At 44.7% G+C, this 19806-nt stretch overlaps 1 protein-coding gene across 3 annotated transcripts in view; it reads right to left on the minus strand.

The window, feature by feature from the left end:
- Positions 1-7592: 7592 nt before the first annotated feature.
- Positions 7593-19806, minus strand: part of EXTL3 (exostosin like glycosyltransferase 3) — a 131801-nt gene continuing 119587 nt past the window's right edge. For all 3 annotated transcript variants that reach the window (XM_070794183.1, XM_019965828.2, XM_070794184.1), the window contains exon 7: positions 7593-10703. In XM_070794183.1, coding sequence (XP_070650284.1) covers positions 10494-10703 — 210 coding nt within the window. In that variant the 3' untranslated portion in view covers positions 7593-10493. The remainder of the gene's footprint in view (positions 10704-19806) is intronic.

Genomic DNA, 19806 nt, shown 5'->3' on the forward strand with positions numbered 1-19806 from the left:
AGCCCTAGAATGCGGTAAAAATAACCAATTACAATTCTGAAGGAAGGTACCACTGAATTATGGAGATGGATAGTGTAGAACTGAGGCAAACTCGTCTAGTCTTGCTGAAGGCTGCAGCCAACACTGTTCCTGGATCACATTTTAGACTTAATCACATCGTAAAAGCATTTCACCATCTATAGATTCAATGCAATTCCTCTCAAAATTCCAGTTGCAACTTTCAGAGAAGAAAAAAACTCTAAAATTTGTATGGAAGCACAAAAGATCCTGAATAGCCAAAAAAAAAGTAAAAGAAAGCTGGAGGCACAGTTCCTCATTTTAAGCTTAATAAAAGCTCATAAAAACAGACACATGGGCCAGTGAAACAAAATTGAGAGCCCAGAAATAAATGCACACATACACATACAGTCAACTAATATCTGACAGGGGAGTCCATAAGACTCACTGGGGAAGGAACAGTCTTTTCAGTAAATGGCATTGGGAAAATTAGATAACCATGCACAGAAGAATGAATTGGTCCCCCTCCCCCTTATACCACTCATAAAAATTAACTTGAAAGAATAAAGACTTACACGTAAGACCCAAACTGTAAACGTGTTAGAAGAAAACGGGGAAAGCTCGACACTGGTCTTGGCAACAATTTTTGGCAATGACACCAAAAACAAGCAACAGGGAGAAATCAACAACTGGGACGAGTAGCAAACTAGAAGGAACTCTGTGCATGGCAAAGGGACCCAACAAAGTGAAAAGGTGATCACATGGGAGAAGATATTTGCAAACTAACTGATAGAGGTTAATAGCTAAAATATATAAGGAGCTCATAGAAATCGATTGCAGAAAACCACCTCACTTAAAAATGGGCACAAGGCTTGAATGTACATTTTTCTGAAGACATAGGGATGGCCAGCAGGCGCACAAAAAGGTGCTCAACACGATGAGCCATTAGGGAAATGGAAATCAAAACTCAATGAGGCACCATTTCACACGGGTCAGCATGGCTACTACCAAGAGATGAGAAATACCAAGTCTTGTCAAGGATGTGCAGAAAAGGGAACCTTCGTGCACTACCGGTGGGGGTGTCAATTGGTGCAGTCACTATGGAAAAGAGCATTGCTGTTCCTCAGAAAGTTAAAAGTAGAACTGCCATATGATGCAGCAACCCCAATCCTGGGTATATACTCCAAGGGAATGAAAAGTTACCCTGAAGAGATTGCTGCATCCCCATGTTCACCGTAGCATTATTCAAAATAGCCACGACACGAAAACTGAAGTTTCCCTTGATAAAGGATTTTTTTAAATGTGGGACATACACAATGCACAATATTCAGCCATTAAAAAGAAGGAATTCCTGCCTTTGACAACAACATGGATGGACCTTAAGGGTGAAATGAAATGAGTCAGAGAGATGCCAGCACTGTATGCCTCACTCACGGAGAATCTCAAAGATGAGGAGTGGTGGTTGTCAAGGGCCAGATACAAATGTCCAGCTAGAAGATAGCTAAGTTGTAGGGATCTAAGGGACAGGATTGTGACTATAATTAACGATGCCATAGGATATACTTGCAAGCTGCTGAGAGTAGATCTTAAAAGTTATTACCACAGAAGTGGCAATTATGTGACAGGACAGAGTTAACCTTATTGTGGTAATCATTTCTCAGTGTAATATGTGTATCAAATCATGTTGTACACCCTCAGCTTACATATGCTATATATCAATAACATCTCAATAAAACAGGGGGGACTTACATGTATTACACTTAAGCATTTTTTGAGTCATAGAACCACAGATCATTGAGAGGTGTTTTGCACACATCTTACCATTAAGCATGAAGAATATTTCTTCTTTCTCTTATATTGTTATTTGAAGCCACTGGGAGTGGGGGGAAGAGATAAGTCCTGTGCATGATCACTCTTATGCTAGCAGAATTTATCTTTTACACTTCTCTACAATAAACCATGGCAATATTTTCTAAGGCAGTTTATGTCTCCGTGGCATACAACTATGAAATCAGTCACAAATGAAAAGTAACTGTAATTCACATACTGTAATTTGGGTTTACCAAACACATTATCAACTAAAGGTTTCCTAAGATTACATAAATTTTTAACTAGATTACAATGTTCACAATACTTTCAAAATAAAGAACTTTGATGTTACGAAGCCTTTTCCAGTTATCTGTGGGCCCTTCTACCCCTCTGAGCATTTATTAACACCTGTTATATCCTGTGCATTGCTCGTCTCTGAGGACTTAGCTCACCAGAAGAACAGACCAGGTACAGGTTCCTCCCAGACTTCTCCCAAGGATACAGGGGCAGATTTCCAGGACTATGAGCAAAAGACTACTTACACAGAAAATCTTCAGTGCATGAAGCAGGGCAGCAAAGCCAGCGCTCTGGGACAACCCAGAGGGATAGGATGAGGCGGGAGGGGCATTCAGGACGGGGGGCGGGGGGGGAACACATGTATACCTGTGGCCAATGCATGCTGAGGTATCACAAAAACCATCACAGTATTGTAATTATCCTCCAAACAATTAAAAAAAAAAATCCCAACAACTACTAGAATTAGTAATATAATAAGTAATTAGAAAAAGAACTTTTTAAAAATCAGCAGTTCCACTCATAATAGTGTGAAAAGAGGTACTTAGGAATAAACTTTTGAAAAGATGCGTAAGATCTCTACATAAAAAGCCTCAAATTTTTTGATGATAGAAATTAGGGAAGATCTGAATACATGAAGAGAGAACAGCATGCTTATGGATTAGAGACTCAGTATTATTATATTTCAATTCTACCCACTGGTCTACAGATTCAATATAATCTCATCAAAATCCCATAACAGCAACAATAAACAACCCAGTTTTAAAAAGCTTTTTAAAAAAAATTTTATGTGGACCATTTTTTAAATCTTTATTGTTACAGTATTGCCTCTTTTTTCGTTTGTTTGTTTGTTTTGGTTATTTTGACCATGGCATGTTGGATCTTAGCTCCCCAACGAGGGATCGAATCCCCTGCCTTGGAAGGCAAAGGCTTAACCAGGGAAGTCCCCAACCGATATCTTTCCAATGGGCAAAGGACTTGAATAGTCATTTCTCTGAATAATAAATGCAAATGGCCAATAAGTACATGAAAAGGGACTGCCCATGGTTAGTCGTTAGGCAAATGTCCATCAGACCCTGGGTGAGGTGCACTCCACATCTATCTACTAGGATGGCTATGATTTTAAAATTATTAATTATAAAGCAAGTAATGGCAAGGATGTGAAGACACTGAACCCTTGTGTGTGGCTGGTGGGAGTATTAAATGGAACAGCAGCTGTGGGAAAACAGTTTGGCCATTCCTCAGAAAGTTAAATATTGAGTTCCCATATGATCCAACAATTCCACTCATTGGTATCTACACAAAAGAAATTTGTACATCCATGTTCATCACAGTATTTACAATGGCCAAAACATGGAAGTAACCCAAGTATCCATCAACAGGTGAATGGATAACCAGTATTTCATGCTGCAATTGTTTGTACACAAACAAGAAACCATTGTCCAACCATAAAAAAGAATGAAATTCTGATACATGCTATAAGATAGATGAACCTTGAAACATGCTATATTTAAAAAGCCAGACCAAAAAAGCTGTAATACTCTATGACTCCATTTATATGTTTGTCCAGAATAAACAAATTCATAGAAAAATAACGGAGGCTGTGTCAGGGGCTGGAAGGAAGGGGAAATGGAGAGTTCCAGCTTAATGGGCACAGCCTTTCTACCCAGAAGACAAAGTGCTAGAAATCGCTGGTGGTGATGGTCATACATCGTCAATGTTCTTACTGCCATTATACTGTATACTTAAAAGTGGCTAAAATGCCACATGTGAGTTGAAGTTAGAACACATCCTCTTACCATACACAAAAATAAATTCAGGATGAGGGTCTGAAGACTTAAACATAAGATGCGACACATAAAACTCCTAGAAGAGATGATAGGCAAAGAATTCTCATCACCGTCAATCCCACGCCTGGGCAAATGCCCAGACAAAACTCTAATCCAAAAGATACAGGCACCTGTATGTCCAGAGCAGCGCCGCTCACAACAGCCAAGACATGGAGACAGCCTAAACGCCTACTGGCCGACGGATGGATGACGATGCAGTGCATATATACAGGGGAATACTACTGAGCCAGAAAAATAATGCCATTGGCAGCAACACGGATGCAACCAGAGATTATCATACACGCTGCATGCAGTCAGAGTGAGAGAGAAATACCACATATCACTTATATGTGGAACCTAAATTATGACACAATGAACCTATCTATGAAATAGAAACAGAGAGAAGATATGGTTGTCAGAGGGGAGAGGTTTAGGGGAGAGATAGCGTGGGAGGTTAGCAGATGTAAGCTATTACATATGGAAGAGATAAACAAGATCCTACTGCACAGCACAGGAACTACATTTAGTATCCTGTGATAAACCATAATCAAAAAATATTTAAAAAATATATATATGTATAATTGAGTCCCTTTGCTGTACAGCAGAAATTAACATGGTAAATCAACTATACTTCAATTAAAAAATAAAAGTGGCTGAAATCATTTTAAGTTCTATGTATTTTATAAGAATTTTTAAAAAATTTAATTCCAGCAGGTTAGAAAAAAATTGACAAACTAATTCTAAAATTTATAGAAATACAATGTAACTATAAACACTCAAAGCAATTCTAAGAAAGATAAGCAAGTTAGAGAATTTATGCTACTTTTGTTTCAAGACAAACAAAAAAACTACATTTATCCAGACAGCCTGGTATTAGCAACAAATCAGTAACAGAAGAGAGAGCTCAGACAGTCATTATGTTGTCAAGAAAGGCCCCAATCAATTGAATGGAGAAAGGAAATTCTTTTTTAACAAGTGGAGCTGGAACAGCTAGACAGCCCCCCCCCAAAAAAATAGAACCTCGACCACTACCACACACCATACACAAGTATTAACCTGAGATGGAGCCTGGACTGTACAGCTTTTAGTGGAAAAATTAAAAGAATACCTTCATGATTTGGGTTAGGCACAGGGCTCTCAAGTCACAGAAAGCAACAAAAAAGAAAAAAAAAGTTATAAATTAGATCTCAGCAAAAAAGCTTCTGCTCATCAGAAGATACCATAAAATGGATAAGCAACCTCCAAACTGGGGGAATATCTACAAAACACATATGTGGCAATGCGCTCCAGTGCTCTGCTCTGCGGAGGCTCACAACCTGGTGTGGGGAGCACACCTATGACAGTGCCAGGGCAGCCCCCACAACAGGAGACAGTGGCGAGGGTGGGTAAGCAGCAACTTCTGAGCAGGGTGGGTTTCTTGAAGACAGTGCTTCAGCTGAGACCTGAATGAGCTGGCATTAAAACAAGTGGAAATGCAAATCAAAACCACAAAAAGGTATCATCACACACCGGTCAGAATGGCCATCATCAAAACGGCCTGCAAACGATAAATGCTGGAGACTGCGTGGAGAAAAGGGAACCTCTTGCACTGTTGATGGAAATGCAAGCACTGATAAAACCACTATGGAGAACAGTGTGGAGATTCCCTTAAAAACTAGGAATAAAACTACCACACCACCCAGCAATCCCACTACTGGGCATATACCCTGAGGAGACCAGAACTGAAAAAGACACATGGACCCCAGCGTTTCCTGCAGCACTACTGACAACTGCTGGATGCCCACCCGCAGATGAGTGGATAAGGATGTTGTGGCACATACACACACCGAAATAACACTCAGATATAAAAAGGAACACACGTGAGTCAGTTCTAACGAGGCGGATAAACCTAGAGCCTATTATACAGAGGGAAGTCAGAAAGACAAAGATAAATACCATACATTAACGCATATATAGGGCATCTTGAAAGATGGTACTGATGACCCTACGTGCAGAGCAGCAAAGGAGACATAAAGAACAGACTTCTGGACACGGTGGAGGAGAGGGTGGGGTGATTTGAGAGAACAGCACTGAAACATATATATCACCACGAGTAAACAGATAACCAAGCAAAGTCTGACGTATGCCAGGGCTCTGTGGCGACCCGGGGGGATGGGCGGGGGAGGGTGGGGCGTGGGAGGCTCAGGATGGGGGGACACACACATGCCTACGGCCAATTCATATTCATGTAAGGCAAAAACCACCACAACACTGTAATTACCCTCCAACTTAAGTAAGCTTTTTAAAAAACAAGTGGAGAAACAGCCACTGAGAACCTTCCGGTATGTTACACCAATAGTCCACTTCTCTTGTATGCCAGAGTGGACTCGTCACATAAACGTTCATTTTCAACATGTCTTCAAGATGTGGGCACAAGTCTTACCATTTTATAGATGAGAAGTTTAAAATATAACATGTTTCCCACCACAGTTTAATGGGTGACCCAGGATTTGAATCCAGCATCCTTAAACACACTTTCTTAACCACAGTTTTGCAAATATTGTGGAATCTTCTATTTCAATGACAATAATATCAACCACTAACATTGACCACTTTGGTTTACCTTGTTAGGTCCAAGCCAGAACTAAGTAACTTGGGAACAGAACCCAAGTTAGACATGTCACCTCTGCATCTAGTGAGACCCCCATTTCCACAGCCTGGTGCAACTTCCTCAAGCTTCCCTGGTCCTGGGACAAGTTATAACAAGGAGATGGCTGGCTGGAAGAACAGCACCCTGGCAGCCACCACTCCAGACCTAGGCAGGCATCCCCAACTGATACGACATCATCCTCCCCCTCACCTGCCACAAACCTACCTCATCAGTTGTCAACCTTCCTTTCCAAGTAATGCTGGGCTTCCCGTCCCAGGCATTCTTAGGGTTCTCATTGCTGTTCAGTCTTCCAGTCATGCCCAACTCTTCGCGACCCCATGGACTACAGCACACCAGGCTTCTCTTCCCCTCACCATCTCCCAAAGTTTGCCCAAGTCCGTGTCCAAACTCGCAACTGCCGAACCCAGAGAGGAGCACCCCAACTCAGCTTCTCCCTGGCTTCCCATCCTCCTTCCTGTCTCCATCCATCTCCAAGTCTGACTCAGTGTTCTCTCCCTGAGGATGGCTCTGATCCCGTGGCTGAGCAGAAGCCTGGGACCACAGGCAGCCAGTTAAGCACCAGCTAGATGCACGTGCTTTTCGTGACCCCTGACGGGGCCATTATAAACCAGCCCCCTGCTCTGGGCCAGGGAACACACAGGGAGCTCCCTAGCACCACGCCACACACACTTAAAAGTCACCGTGAGAGAGGTGGGAAACATGTGCCCCGTGCCATCCCATGTCTGCACTCAAACCAGATCAGTGACACCTAAGTTCCTCTAGATCTAATCTAGTGACCCATCCTGGAAACGGACACTAGATATGCGCAAGGCTGCCCATGCCCCCAACAGCATCACCTGGGCTCAGGCACGCAGGCCACTCCAGGCCCAAGGCAAGCACAGCCGTGCAGGAAGAAGGGGCCACAGGCCGTGCACAGTGGGTGGGGGGTGGGGGGTTCCTGGAACCAGGAGGCGCCTGTCCTCCGGCCACTCCTCCGTCCTGCAGAGAAAAATCATAAAAGACCTCCAAGCTGCTTGTAGTCTCCATTTTCTATTTTTTATTTTTTTTACAAAAACCCAACGTAAGACCATTGTGCTCATGACTGGAAAAGGGGTGGGGTGGATGGACATGGCGTGGGTATTAGTAGAGCTTGCCCCTCCAGAACACAAGCGCTGCAGAGAGGAGCGCCCACATTCACACAGGCAGGCCGCTCCGGAGGGACTCTTCCTTGGGGCACGGTGCCCGGGCCCTGCTGGAGCGGCGCACACAGGCGGAGGCCCACGGCGCAAGTCTGGTGGGTGCCTCCCCTCAGGTGGGTGTCTCTCGGGAGAGAGCAGACTGGCCCACTGGGGAGCAAGGATGCGCTGGGCTCTGGGAGCGCAGACGGCAGTGGGCGTTCACGGAACAGCTGACGACGTCTCGTGTGTCTGCAGGGCTGTGCCAGGCTCCAGGAGTCAGCCAGGTGGCGCAGACGACTCTGGACTCCCCAAGGTAAACAACAGGCGTCAAAGGCACTGGAAGCCTGGATCTGGGCGGCCCCCTAACCCATCTTGCAAAATGTGATGGCTGTTCTCTGGGAGACCGGACCAGGCCCCCGAGAGCCCTGCCCCCGCCTCTCGCCGTGAGGAGTGTCCTTTACAGACGCGGCCCGTGTCCACCAGAGCCTGCAGTCCCGGCTCCTCCAAGTCAGAGTCACACTCAGGTCCAACAGAGCCCCATCGTCTGCTCCAACATCACCTCCCCCCACCACCCTTCAGTGCCCTGTGATGTCACCCACCACCTCAGAGCACCAGCTGCTCCGGATCTGTCCCTGACACTCAGGACCCCGTGCCCTGGCTCCACCTCGGCGGGTCCTGACACGGCTACTTTCTCACCAGGGACCCCGTGCTCAGAGGCAGTCCAGGGGTTCCTCACATTAAAAGAGACAAGATAAAAATAGCAGCCACATTTATAGCTCAAAACAACACACTCTTTGGCTTCCCAAAGGGAAGAAGGCTACTGCTAAAAAGAATCAAGTCCAGGGTCAAAGGAGGAGTAATTAGAAAGTCAGGAGGCGGGGGTCTGGACCCCTTCCCTGGGCTGCCGAGCAGCAGAGCCCATTTCCTAGGAAGCAGCCTCAGCAGGGGAGACACAGGGAGATGCCAGCAGGGACGTCAGGAAGACACAGCCCGGTCCTGCCCCCCAAACAGGGCAGGTCCCTCAGCCCTCCAGGGGGTGCTCCCTCCAGGACAGAGCTGGCTTCAGGTGACACCTGAAGAGGACCCTCTGGTGGGCAGGCAGGTCAGAGACGGATGTGCCCCCTGGAAATAGGTGCATGGGAGGTGGAGGTCCGGGGAGGAGGGAGCTGGCTTAAGGCATGTGCGTGCCCAGGACAGGCCCGAGCTTGTGTTCAGTCACTGAGGGGAACCTCCTCGACTCAGCCTCACCAGAGGAACGGGGTGTCCAGAAATAGCGGCAGCGGTCACGTGCTACATCCCAGCCAACGCCAGTGACACCACTCTCTTCAGTTCCCCTACTGCTGCCACCTCCAGAAAAAAAAACCTTCCTTCTATTTCAGCCCAGGAAAATAGAGACTGAAACCCACAGGGGCAAGTGGTAATATGGGATATGAACACCTGTTCAATTTCAGGCTGGATTTGAGCTTAACCCAACAAATCCTATCCTCCCATCATTCTGACATAGACCAAACCAACCCCGGGGAGGGCCTGACACCCACCCGGCCTGAGGGATCTAGGACTATAGGATGCGGGTCCAGATGGGGTGGGGAAGGTGAATTTCACCCAGGTATCATCCCAAGGCAGGTGCCTTGCTGTGGCTCCCGGCCAGCCGGGTGGGGATCAAAGGGTGCTGTGCTCACTTGCTCTGAGCCGGAGAGAGTCGGCCGACCTGCAACCAACCACTCAGACCCCCCTGAAGTGTAGCCGCCAGGCATCTGCTCTGTACGTGAGAGAACCTTCAGGAAAGTCTGCAGCCAAAGCACAACAGGTCCTTAAAAGGAGGGTCAAACAAAATGAACCATTTGGGGGTCTGTCTGCAGGTCTCGGTCCTTCCTGTCTTCACTCTCAGACAGCGGGGAAAGGAGAGCCAGGTCAAGTACACAGACAGCACAGCCAGCAGGGAGTCCTCGACCCACCTGTCCCAGGCAGGGAAACTCAGCTGCCCCAAATACACAGGCCCTCCATCCCACCGAGAACTCGAGTGCAGGACAACTCGAGCCACAGAGCGCTGCTGGCAACAGGAAGCGGGGAAGGAGCCAACCCACAGGTCTGAACTCAGGCAAGACCCCCCCGGGGCCACGCCAGCCCTTTCTTGTTTCTGCACACAGGGGCCCCTGGGGAGGACAGAGACCATCTTTAAGGACGAGCCAGATACAGGAAGGCCAGGATCCTTCTCCACCAAAATACAGACCACCACGGTGGGACCCTCACTTTGTGAGATGGGCAGAAACGCCAAGCTCCCCCTCGAATACATACATATGTATATGTCTGTGAGTGTGTGTGCATATATCCATATACACCCACATATACACACACACACATATGTGTATATATACACACACATATATATAAATAAACCTTGAATGGCAAATCTGAAACTCTTTAAATAATAATAATAGTTGTTAGTGAATTAAAAAACCACAAGCCAGCTGTGCTGGGCTCGTGAGCTGTGTGAGTGACTCCCCAGAGTCCCCATGGTCCTCAGTGTAAGCTATCGTCAGTGCCCTGTTTAGGGAGCCCTGGTGGCCTGGGACCAGGCTTCCGGGCCCGGTGCCGCCCACTTCAGGAGCAAGGCAGCCCGCCCCTCCCGCCCCCCTGCGCCTCTCCCAGCAGAGGGCCTGGCCCGACCATGGTGGGCGTTCCTGAGGCCCTTCAGTGTCCAGGGCCCCCGAGCCGCCTGCCCCGCTCTGCTCGTCCTCGCCCTGCCGTGCAAGGCCCCTAGATGAACTTGAAGCACTTGGTCTTGTCGTGGGGCAGGCGGGTCTTGAAGAGCACAGAGTCCACGCGGAACTGCGTGTACAGCAGGGGCATGTAGCCGTACACCTTGACAAAGAAGTTGATACACTTGTGCCGCTCGTGGAAGTGGGAATCGTCGTGTGACAGAGCCTGAGGGCAGCCCGGGCATCGGAAAGTCCACCGTGAGGTCACCTGGGAGCCGGGAAGAAAGGGCAGAGGGTGAGAACCACGGTGCTAACATTGACAGAGGCCCCGCAGCTCAGTCTAGGAGGCCTCCGTTTCCATGGCGACGACACACAGCCCGATGCCCACGCTCACTCACAGAGTCCTCTTCCTCACAGGGACATATTCGACAGCTACACTGTTGGTAAGGACGTGCCTTCCAAATGGTCCATATTCAACAGATACTGAAAGCCTTGAAGCCTCAGCGACTCTACTTCTAGTATTTCTCCTGGGTGCACAGCCAGAGGTTGTAGGTACAAAGCTGTTCATTTCATTCATGTTTTTAACAGGAAAATACTGGAAAACTACCCATCAAAGGGGGACTAGTTAATTATAAAATACTGCACATCCATTAAAAAGAACAGGAAAATACTGGAAAACTACCCATCAAAGGGGGACTAGTTAAATAATTATAAAATACTGCACATCCATTAAAAAGAAGTTTAAGAAAGTCATATTTAAAGACAAGGGAAAGTGATCATATTATAGTTTACTGGTTATTATGATGATGAATTTCCAGCAATCAGGAATGTACGCAGAGTAACACAACAGCTTCACCGTCGGCAACACGGCAGCCCCGACAATCTAAGCCCCTCAGCAGAGAATGCCCGAAAAGGCAGGACGAAATATAGAAACCACCTCTTTAAACATACTGGCTGAGCTTGTAAGGAAAGAAATGAAATCCTCAGAAGTCAAAGGAGTGAGAAGGCTTGAATCCGGAGAAACAGTCAGGAGCTCCAGTCTTCCGGAAGCTGGGGCAGCCACTGTCATCAAATCAGATCAGAAACATGCTGAAGCCACAGAAACAAGCGGAAGGCCACGTGGGTGGGAGGCGGCCCCACAGAGCAAGGTGGTGAAGCACCGCTTCCTTCTGAGTCTGAGCTCCAAGAGGAGGAGGAAAATCTCCTCTGAGAAACTATAACCTCAAGCCGGCCTCACACAGCTGAGGCTACAACTTATGTCACCCGTGTGTCCCAATATGCTAGTTTAGCGTGAACAGGTCTTAAGCAGGGGGTGAGCCCAGGCACGTGAGAGAAACAAGTGCAAGCCCTCTCAGATCCAGGCCTCAAAGCAGGGCAGTCAGTAGCATCCAAAGAGTATGACCTCACAGTCAAAAATCGCACAACAGGGATGGGTCACATGGAGGAGAATATGCAGAAAGAAACAACAGAAGAAACACTGCCCAGCAGCAGGACTCTGAGACAGGAACGGTAAACGGGTCTCAGGTGCACAGTGAGATGTTGGAAGATTACGCAAGGTTTGATGGAAGAAACAGGGGCTATCAGAAAAAGCCCATGCGGACATGAAAAGGAGCCAGATGAGGAGGCCCCTGGTGAGGCAGTGGTCAACACCACGCCTCCAACGCAGGCAGTGCGGGTTCAATCCCTGGGGAGGGAACCAAGATCCCACATGCTGCGTGGCGCAATCAAAAAAGAAAAGGAAAAAGAACCAAACAGAACAACAGAAACGGAAAGTACATAAACTTATTGTGATCATCATCTCGTGATGGTTTGTAAGGCAAATCAGTAAGTTGCATGTCAATTACATCTCAATAAAACTGGGAAGAAAAAAAAGTATACTGAATTAAATCAGATACTCAGTGGATGGGTGAAGAGAAAATCAGTGATAAAAAGTATACTAAAATTATTCCCAGAATGGAAAATACTGGAAAAAAGCTTTAAAGAAATATGAAAGCAAGATGAAGAGACATGGAGGGCTTACCTGGTGGCTCGGTGGTAAAGAATCCGCCTGCCAATGCAGGAGACACAGGTTCAATCCCTGATGTGGCAGATCCCACAGGCCTCAGAGCAACGAAGCCCACACGCCACAAGCACTGGACTGCGCTCTAGAGGCGGGGAGCCCTAGAGCCCTGTTGAAGCCCGCAGGTCCTGAGCCCGCGTTCCGCAACAAGAGAAGCCACCACAGTGAGAAGCCCGGGCACCGCAACTAGAGAAAAGCCTGAGCGACATCGAAGACCCAGCACAGCCATAAATAAATAAATAAATAACATTATTTAAAAAAAAAAAAAAAAAAGACTGAGAGACGTGGAAAGAGATAACTGTATGATTCCATTTATTTAAAGTTGAAAACTGATCCTGGAACAGAAAAAAGCTATCATTCCCGCAGCTGAGCTCTCCTTCCTGCTCTGAGCTGAGCCACCTGCCTCCTGGGGCCCAGTGCACACTCTGCCCTTCTGGATAGATCCCTGCAGGAGGGCGCGTGCAAGGCAAGACACTCCTGAAGTACAAGATTACGTTAGAGGGGACCTGTCTTAGCAAATACAAAAACTAATTCTAAAGCTATGACAATTCATGTGAATTTGGCACGTGAACAAACTGGACCAGCAGGCCAGAGTAAAGAACACGTGAATAGACCCACGTGCACACAGACGTGTGCTGAGTGACCTTCCAGCACTGCACGCCACTGGGCATGGGTGAACTGAGTGTGCAATGAATGCTGCTTAGGAGACAAAAAAATGAAATTGGGGCCCTAGCCCACATTATACACAAAAATCACTTCAACAAGGGTTAGTGATTTAAATACAACAAGGCAAAACCTAAAACTTTTAGAAGGGTATGGGGGAGAGCCTATTTAAGACTCTGGGGCAATGAAAATAAACTACAGTCACAAGCATCAACACTGACTGAGCTCACAGACTGACTTCTTAAAAACCTAAATGCAGAGGAACACATATAGTCTGATTTCATTTACATAAAATTTAAAGACGCCAATCACTTAGAGATGAATGAGTGAGTGAAAATCGCTCAGTCGTGTCGGGCTCTTTGTGACCCCATGGACTATTCAATACAGTCTATGGAATTCTCCAGGCCAGAATCCTGCAGTGGGCAGTCTATCCCTTCTCCAGGGGATCTTCCCAACTCAGGGATCAAACCCAGGTCTCCCATATTGCGGGCAGATTCTTTACCAGCTGAGCCACAAGGGAAGCCCAAGAATACTGGAATGGGCAGCCTATCCCTTCTCCGGAGGATCTTCCCAACTCAGGGATCAAACCCAGGTCTCCCACATTACAGGCGGATTGTTTACCAGCTGAACCACAAGGAATGCCCTAGAAATGAATACATATCGGTAAAAACGCTTTTCTTTTTAAGAGAGGAGGGGAAGGGGATTTTTAAAACTAAACTCAGGGTAGCAGTTATCAATGGAGGGAAGCAGCAGGCCGGGATTACCAAGATACATATACAAGGAGCTGGTAGTGAGAATGTTAAACTTTCTCATTTTTAGTTATCATTTTTATTGCACGGGTATTTGTTGACTCAGCTCTCCCAATGCACTCCCAGGTTCCATCCCTGGTCAGGGAACTAGATCCCACATGCCACAACCAAGATCCAACACAGCCAAATAAATAAGTATCTCCAAAAAGAATCAAATATGGCTATGTGTGTATGAAACATACATTACTATCGGTTAAAACATATGAATGAAATGTTATGCTTAAAGGGGGGAAGAAGACAACAAACAAGCAAACTCACCAGGTTTGTCAAATACTGACACTTTGTCCTATTTGTTTTAGGCTACACATATATTTTTCTTTTTTTTTTTGCAAAAGAAACAGAATATTACAAAGAGTTAATCCGTATGCCACCACTCCCTCCCTCCTTTCCTCTCCTGCAATGCCATGGGGAACATGACCTTCAGTTATACTTGACAAAACCAACTTTCTTCAAAATAAATGTCCCAATGTACACCCACCAGCCCTGATCAACATCTGCAATTTCTACACATCCTTACAGCCATCTAGTACCATCACACTTTCATTTCTGCCCACTTGATGGTATAAACTATATCATATTGTTTTAACTTCCACTTCCCTGATTATTACAGAAGATCAGCACCCTTCCACATGTTCATTAATCATCTAGGTTTCTACTACACTGAACTACTTTCTTACATACTTAATGAATCAACTGAGTAGTCTTCTCCTTTGGAAATCCTTTATCTGGGTATCAATTCTTTGTCATGTACCAGGACTGCAAACGTCACATCTAGATATAGAGTTTTTTGAACAAAGCTTTGAACTTTAATACATTCCAACAAATCAATCTTCTCCTTCAGATTTTGTACTGTTTCTGTCTATATCACAAAAATACTTCTGTATTTTTTGTTAGAAGTTTTAAAGCTTGCTGTTAACACTTGGTTTATTACGCCATCTGGAATTTCCTTTGTGTATGGTATGACATGTACTTCTGTTCCATACAGAAAGTGTTATTCCCAAGATGCCACCTTTATCATATGTCAAGCTTCCATGCAGGCGTGGGCCTGTGTCTGCATTCTGCCCTGTAGCACTGACTTTGTCGGTTTCTGTGCCAAGATCACAGGCATCTGTAATGATTATGTACTTTAATACCGAGCCACGCTTTCTGACAGGGTCAGCTGCCCTCTTCCTCACTAGTGCCTTAGCTATCCTGGCTCTTTGCCTTTCAACACAAATCTGAGGATCTCTTTGTCAAGTTTCACTCCAAGCCAAATTAAACCAAATAAAGTATTCTACTAGAATTTAGGGGTTTTTTTGATGGTATGGTGGTTAATTTTATTGCCACCTAACAGGATTTTGATTAGAGTTACACGGACATTTTACACCTGGGGAGAACTGCTATCCTGACCATGTGAATGTGGATGTGGTCTCTACTTCCATTTATTTACTGGGTAACCTTGAGAAACCTGTATGCAGGTCAGGAAGCAACAGTTAGAACTGGACATGGAACAACAGACTGGTTCCAAATAGGAAAAGGAGTACGTCAAGGCTGTATACTGTCACCCTGCTTATTTAACTTATATGCAGAGTACATCATGAGAAACTCTGGGCTGGAAGAAGTACAAGCTGGAATCAAGATTGCCAGGAGAAATATCAATAACCTCAGATATGCAGATGACACCGCCCTTATGGCAGAAAGTGAAGAAGAACTAAAAAACCTCTTGATGAAAGTGAAAGAGGAGAGTGAAAAAGTTGGCTTAAAGCTCAACATTCAGAAAATGAAGATCATGGCATCCGGTCCCATCACTTCATGGGACATAGATGGGGAAACAGTGGAAACAATGACAGACTTTATTTTTGGGGGCTCCAAAATCACTGCAGATGGTGACTGCAGCCATGAAATTAAAAGACACTTAGTCCTTGGAAGGAAAGTTATGACCAACCTAGACAGCATATTAAAAGGCAAAGACATTACTTTGCCAACAAAGGTCTGTCTAGTCAAGGCTATGGTTTTTCCAGTGGTCATGTATGGATGTGAGAGTTGGACTGTGAAGAAAGCTGAGCACCGAAGAATTGATACTTTTGAACCGTGGTGTTGGAGAAGACTCTTGAGAGTCCCTTGGACTGCAAGGAGATCCAACCAGTCCATCCTAAAGGAGATGAGTCCTGGTTATTCATTGGAAGGACTGATGCTAAAGCTGAAACTCCAGTACTTTTGCCACCTCATGCGAAGAGTTGACTCACTGGAAAAGACTGGGAGGGATTGGGGGCAGGAGGAGAAGGGGACGACAGAGGATGAGATGGCTGGATGGCATCACTGACTTGATGGACATGAGTTTGAGTGAACTCCAGAAGTTGGTGATGGACAGGGAGGCCCAGCGTGCTGCGATTCATGGGGTCGCAAAGAGTCAGACACAACTGAGCGACTGAACTGAACCAAACCTTATCTTACTACTGACTTCAACAGGGACCTTCTAGACTTTCACAATTAAGTGTAATATTTGCTATAGTATTCATGCAGTCAGTGTTGCGTGTTTTGCTTAGTTGCGTCCAACTCTTTGTGACCCCGTGGACTGTAGCCCACCAGGCTCCTCTGTCCATAGGATTCTCCAGACAAGGACAATGTAGTGGGTTGCCATTCCCTTCTCCAGGGGATTTCCCCAGCCCAGGTATCGAATTCCAGTCTAACACACTGCAGGAACCACCAGAGAAGGCCCCATGCAGTCAATAAATTCTGGAAATTCTCATATTGTATTTTCAAGACTGCCCCTCCCATCTCTCTAGTCTTCCCTTTCTGGCACTGTGTTAGATTTTACAGCCTTCACATCTCTTCATCTTTCTTATTTTCCATCTCTTTATATCTCCATAATACCTTCTCAGAAATGTATTCACATTATTCACGCATCATCTACTAGGTCATTAACTTTCTCTTCAGCTGTCTTATCATTTTATCCCATTCACAAAGACTGTCATTTTAATAACTATAATTTTCATTTCCAGTAGTTCTATTTAGGTTTTTTAAATCTGCATGTTCTATTTTCTTTCTGAATATATTTTTTTCCTGAATAATTTTAAAATTATTATTACTACGATAAACTGAGAAAACAATTAAAATTGGATGGCCCATCCTGTTAATTCCAGCTGAAGAATACTTACCACCCACAGCCAGTATCAGCCATCAGAAGTCCAGTTGCTAGAGTTGAAACTGAGGAGTGATCATAACCACAGGCCAGGGCGCCAAGGGACACTCACACCAGAGATAAAACTCTGAAGAAGTCATGACCCCCAGAGGTCCCTCCACAGGACTCCACCATCCCCTTCCGCCACCCTCTCACCCGCCGGCAGTTCTCTAGACATCTTCCAGTTTACAGACAACAGTGTATCACTTACTACCCTCCCCATCAGCTTCGACTGCAGCAGGAGATGGATGTCAGGGCCTAGAGAAGGCAGGCTGTAATCAAACCACATCCGTGTCCAGTATTCTACTCTGTTCTCCCTGTACCTCATCTCAGACGCCAGCACTCAACCTCAGGGGGAAAAGTCTCTTAACCTGCAAGTGACTCCACTCTGGCACAAAAAGGTATTTATACTGCTTTTATACGGCATTTTCTCCTTATATATGCTCCTTTTATAAAGGTATTTTCACTGAAGCAGTGGTTTCCAAATAAATGTTTTTAATCATGTAACCCACTACTAAAAAAATGTTGTGATTGCAACCCCAATACATTTATTTTTTTAAAAAATGTATATATAGGAACTTCCCCGGTGGTCCAGTGGCTACATAATATACACAGAGAGAGAGGGGGGAAAAAACTGAGGGCCAGAGGAGAAGGGGGCAACAGAGGGTGAGACGGTCAGATGGCATCACTGACTCAGGGGACATGAGTTTGAGGAAACGCAGGAAGACAGTAATGGACAGAGAGGCCTAGTGTGCTGGGCTCATGGGCCACAAAGAGCTGGACGTGACCGAGCAACCAAACAACTGTGTGTGTGTGTGTAACATAATAAAACATTAAGCAGAGTAAATTGTATAAAGTGAAGTTTGAACACTTACTAAAGCAACATCATGGATTATATTTTACACAGGAATATTTCAAGTAATTTAATCTAAGTAAAGGTCTGCTTAGTAATAGTAAGGAAAATCTTGAATAGATGTTGAGAAGTTACTCAGCATTAATATTAAGACACTTACTTATGTATTCTCTCTCTACTTCCTTATCCCATAAGCCATCTCCACCTGTCTTCTCAATGCTTTATGAGTTTTTCATCCTTTATTCTGGATGAAGTCTATTTACATTCTAGATCTCTCCTCTTCAAAAAAATAATAGTACATTATTCAAAGGAACAAGATGAAATTAACCCTGTGTGGTTTATTTACTCAATATTGTCAAGATATTAACATTATTGAAAGAATATAGCTATCACCTAAAACAGTCATGCTTTCCTAATTGTAACAAGGGAGGGGACAGTGAAAATTTGAAGTATTTAAAGCAAAAAAAAAATTACTACTTTATAATATAAAATAGTATATATACCGGATAAAATTAGGTAAATTAATGAAAATACTGAGTTCAAACTGGTTCTATAATATGAAGTAAACAACTGGACTCAGAATTTGAAGACAGGCTCAACTTACTGAGCCTCTGCCTTTAAAAAGTCATTCTAACTTTTCCAGTTTTCACTTTTGTTGTTCAGTCGGTAAGTCATGTCTGACCTTCTGCGATGCCACGCTCCCCTGTCCTTCACTATCCCCCCGAGTTTGCTCAGATTTATGTCCACTGAGTCAGTAATGCTATCTAACCATCTCATCCTCTGCAGCCCCCTTCTCTTTTTGCCTTCAATCTTTGTCAGCATCAGGGTCTTTCCACTGAATCGGATCTTCACACCAGGTAGCCAAAGAATCATGTATACCATAAACAAATTATTTCCACCTCACTCTCTACACTGGAGAGACGTTTAACCAATGAAACACTGGCCTAATAACAGAACAAACATGCTTCCATGAGGATGAAAAATGCACCCCGTCTGTGAGTGCTTAATGTGACTGATGGTATTATTAGGTACCTAATCACTCAGATACTTTAAATTTTCATGAATAATGTCTTATGATCTAATAGGGAGTTATAATTAGAAAGTAAACATCTCGCTCGAGTCCAGTCCCTGGCTACACAAGAAAGGATAAATAAGGACCAGAAAAGTGCACCCATCGTTAATTTCTTTATAAGACCTTTGCCTCCCTTCCTTAGAATTCACAAAGAAGTATGCTTTTTTTTATCATTTACTATCAGATCTACCACTGTAACTGGAAAACATGTCATTTTATATAAAAATACTATCATCATTCAGAGTTTAAAAAAAAAAAACACAATTTGGTGCATTATTTTGCTAATTATTCTTCTCTTACAAGGCTTTAGCAGAAGGCTAAAGAATCTGAGAAACTATGGGGTAACCAGGAGTTAAGTTATGACCCTGAGCCACACTTGGCAAAAGGCTGGAATAGGTATGAATGAAAGCATAAAGCCCCAGGGGCTTCTCTACTTGTCTGTTTTGCTTTGTTGCTGGAATCAGTGTTCTCTAGTTACCACTCTTGCTTGAAACTAAAGATACAGTTTGACCATCATTATTTGTTCAGCCTAGTGGCTACTTAGTCTAGAACTTACATTCAAAATGTACAAGAAGAAGAATGAAATATACACCAAATTATTATTTACTCATGGTCCTAATGATATCCATGAAGTTTAAAGTATTTTACAAAATTAAATAATACGACTTGTTGATGATAATAATATGAGGACATCAGGTGTGAATCCGTAACATAAGACACTGACAGAGCACGGTCACAAACACTAGTAATCGGAA

Source organism: Bos indicus, chromosome 8 (genome assembly GCF_029378745.1).
Source record: "Bos indicus isolate NIAB-ARS_2022 breed Sahiwal x Tharparkar chromosome 8, NIAB-ARS_B.indTharparkar_mat_pri_1.0, whole genome shotgun sequence".
In the NCBI taxonomy this organism is placed as follows: domain Eukaryota; kingdom Metazoa; phylum Chordata; class Mammalia; order Artiodactyla; family Bovidae; genus Bos; species Bos indicus.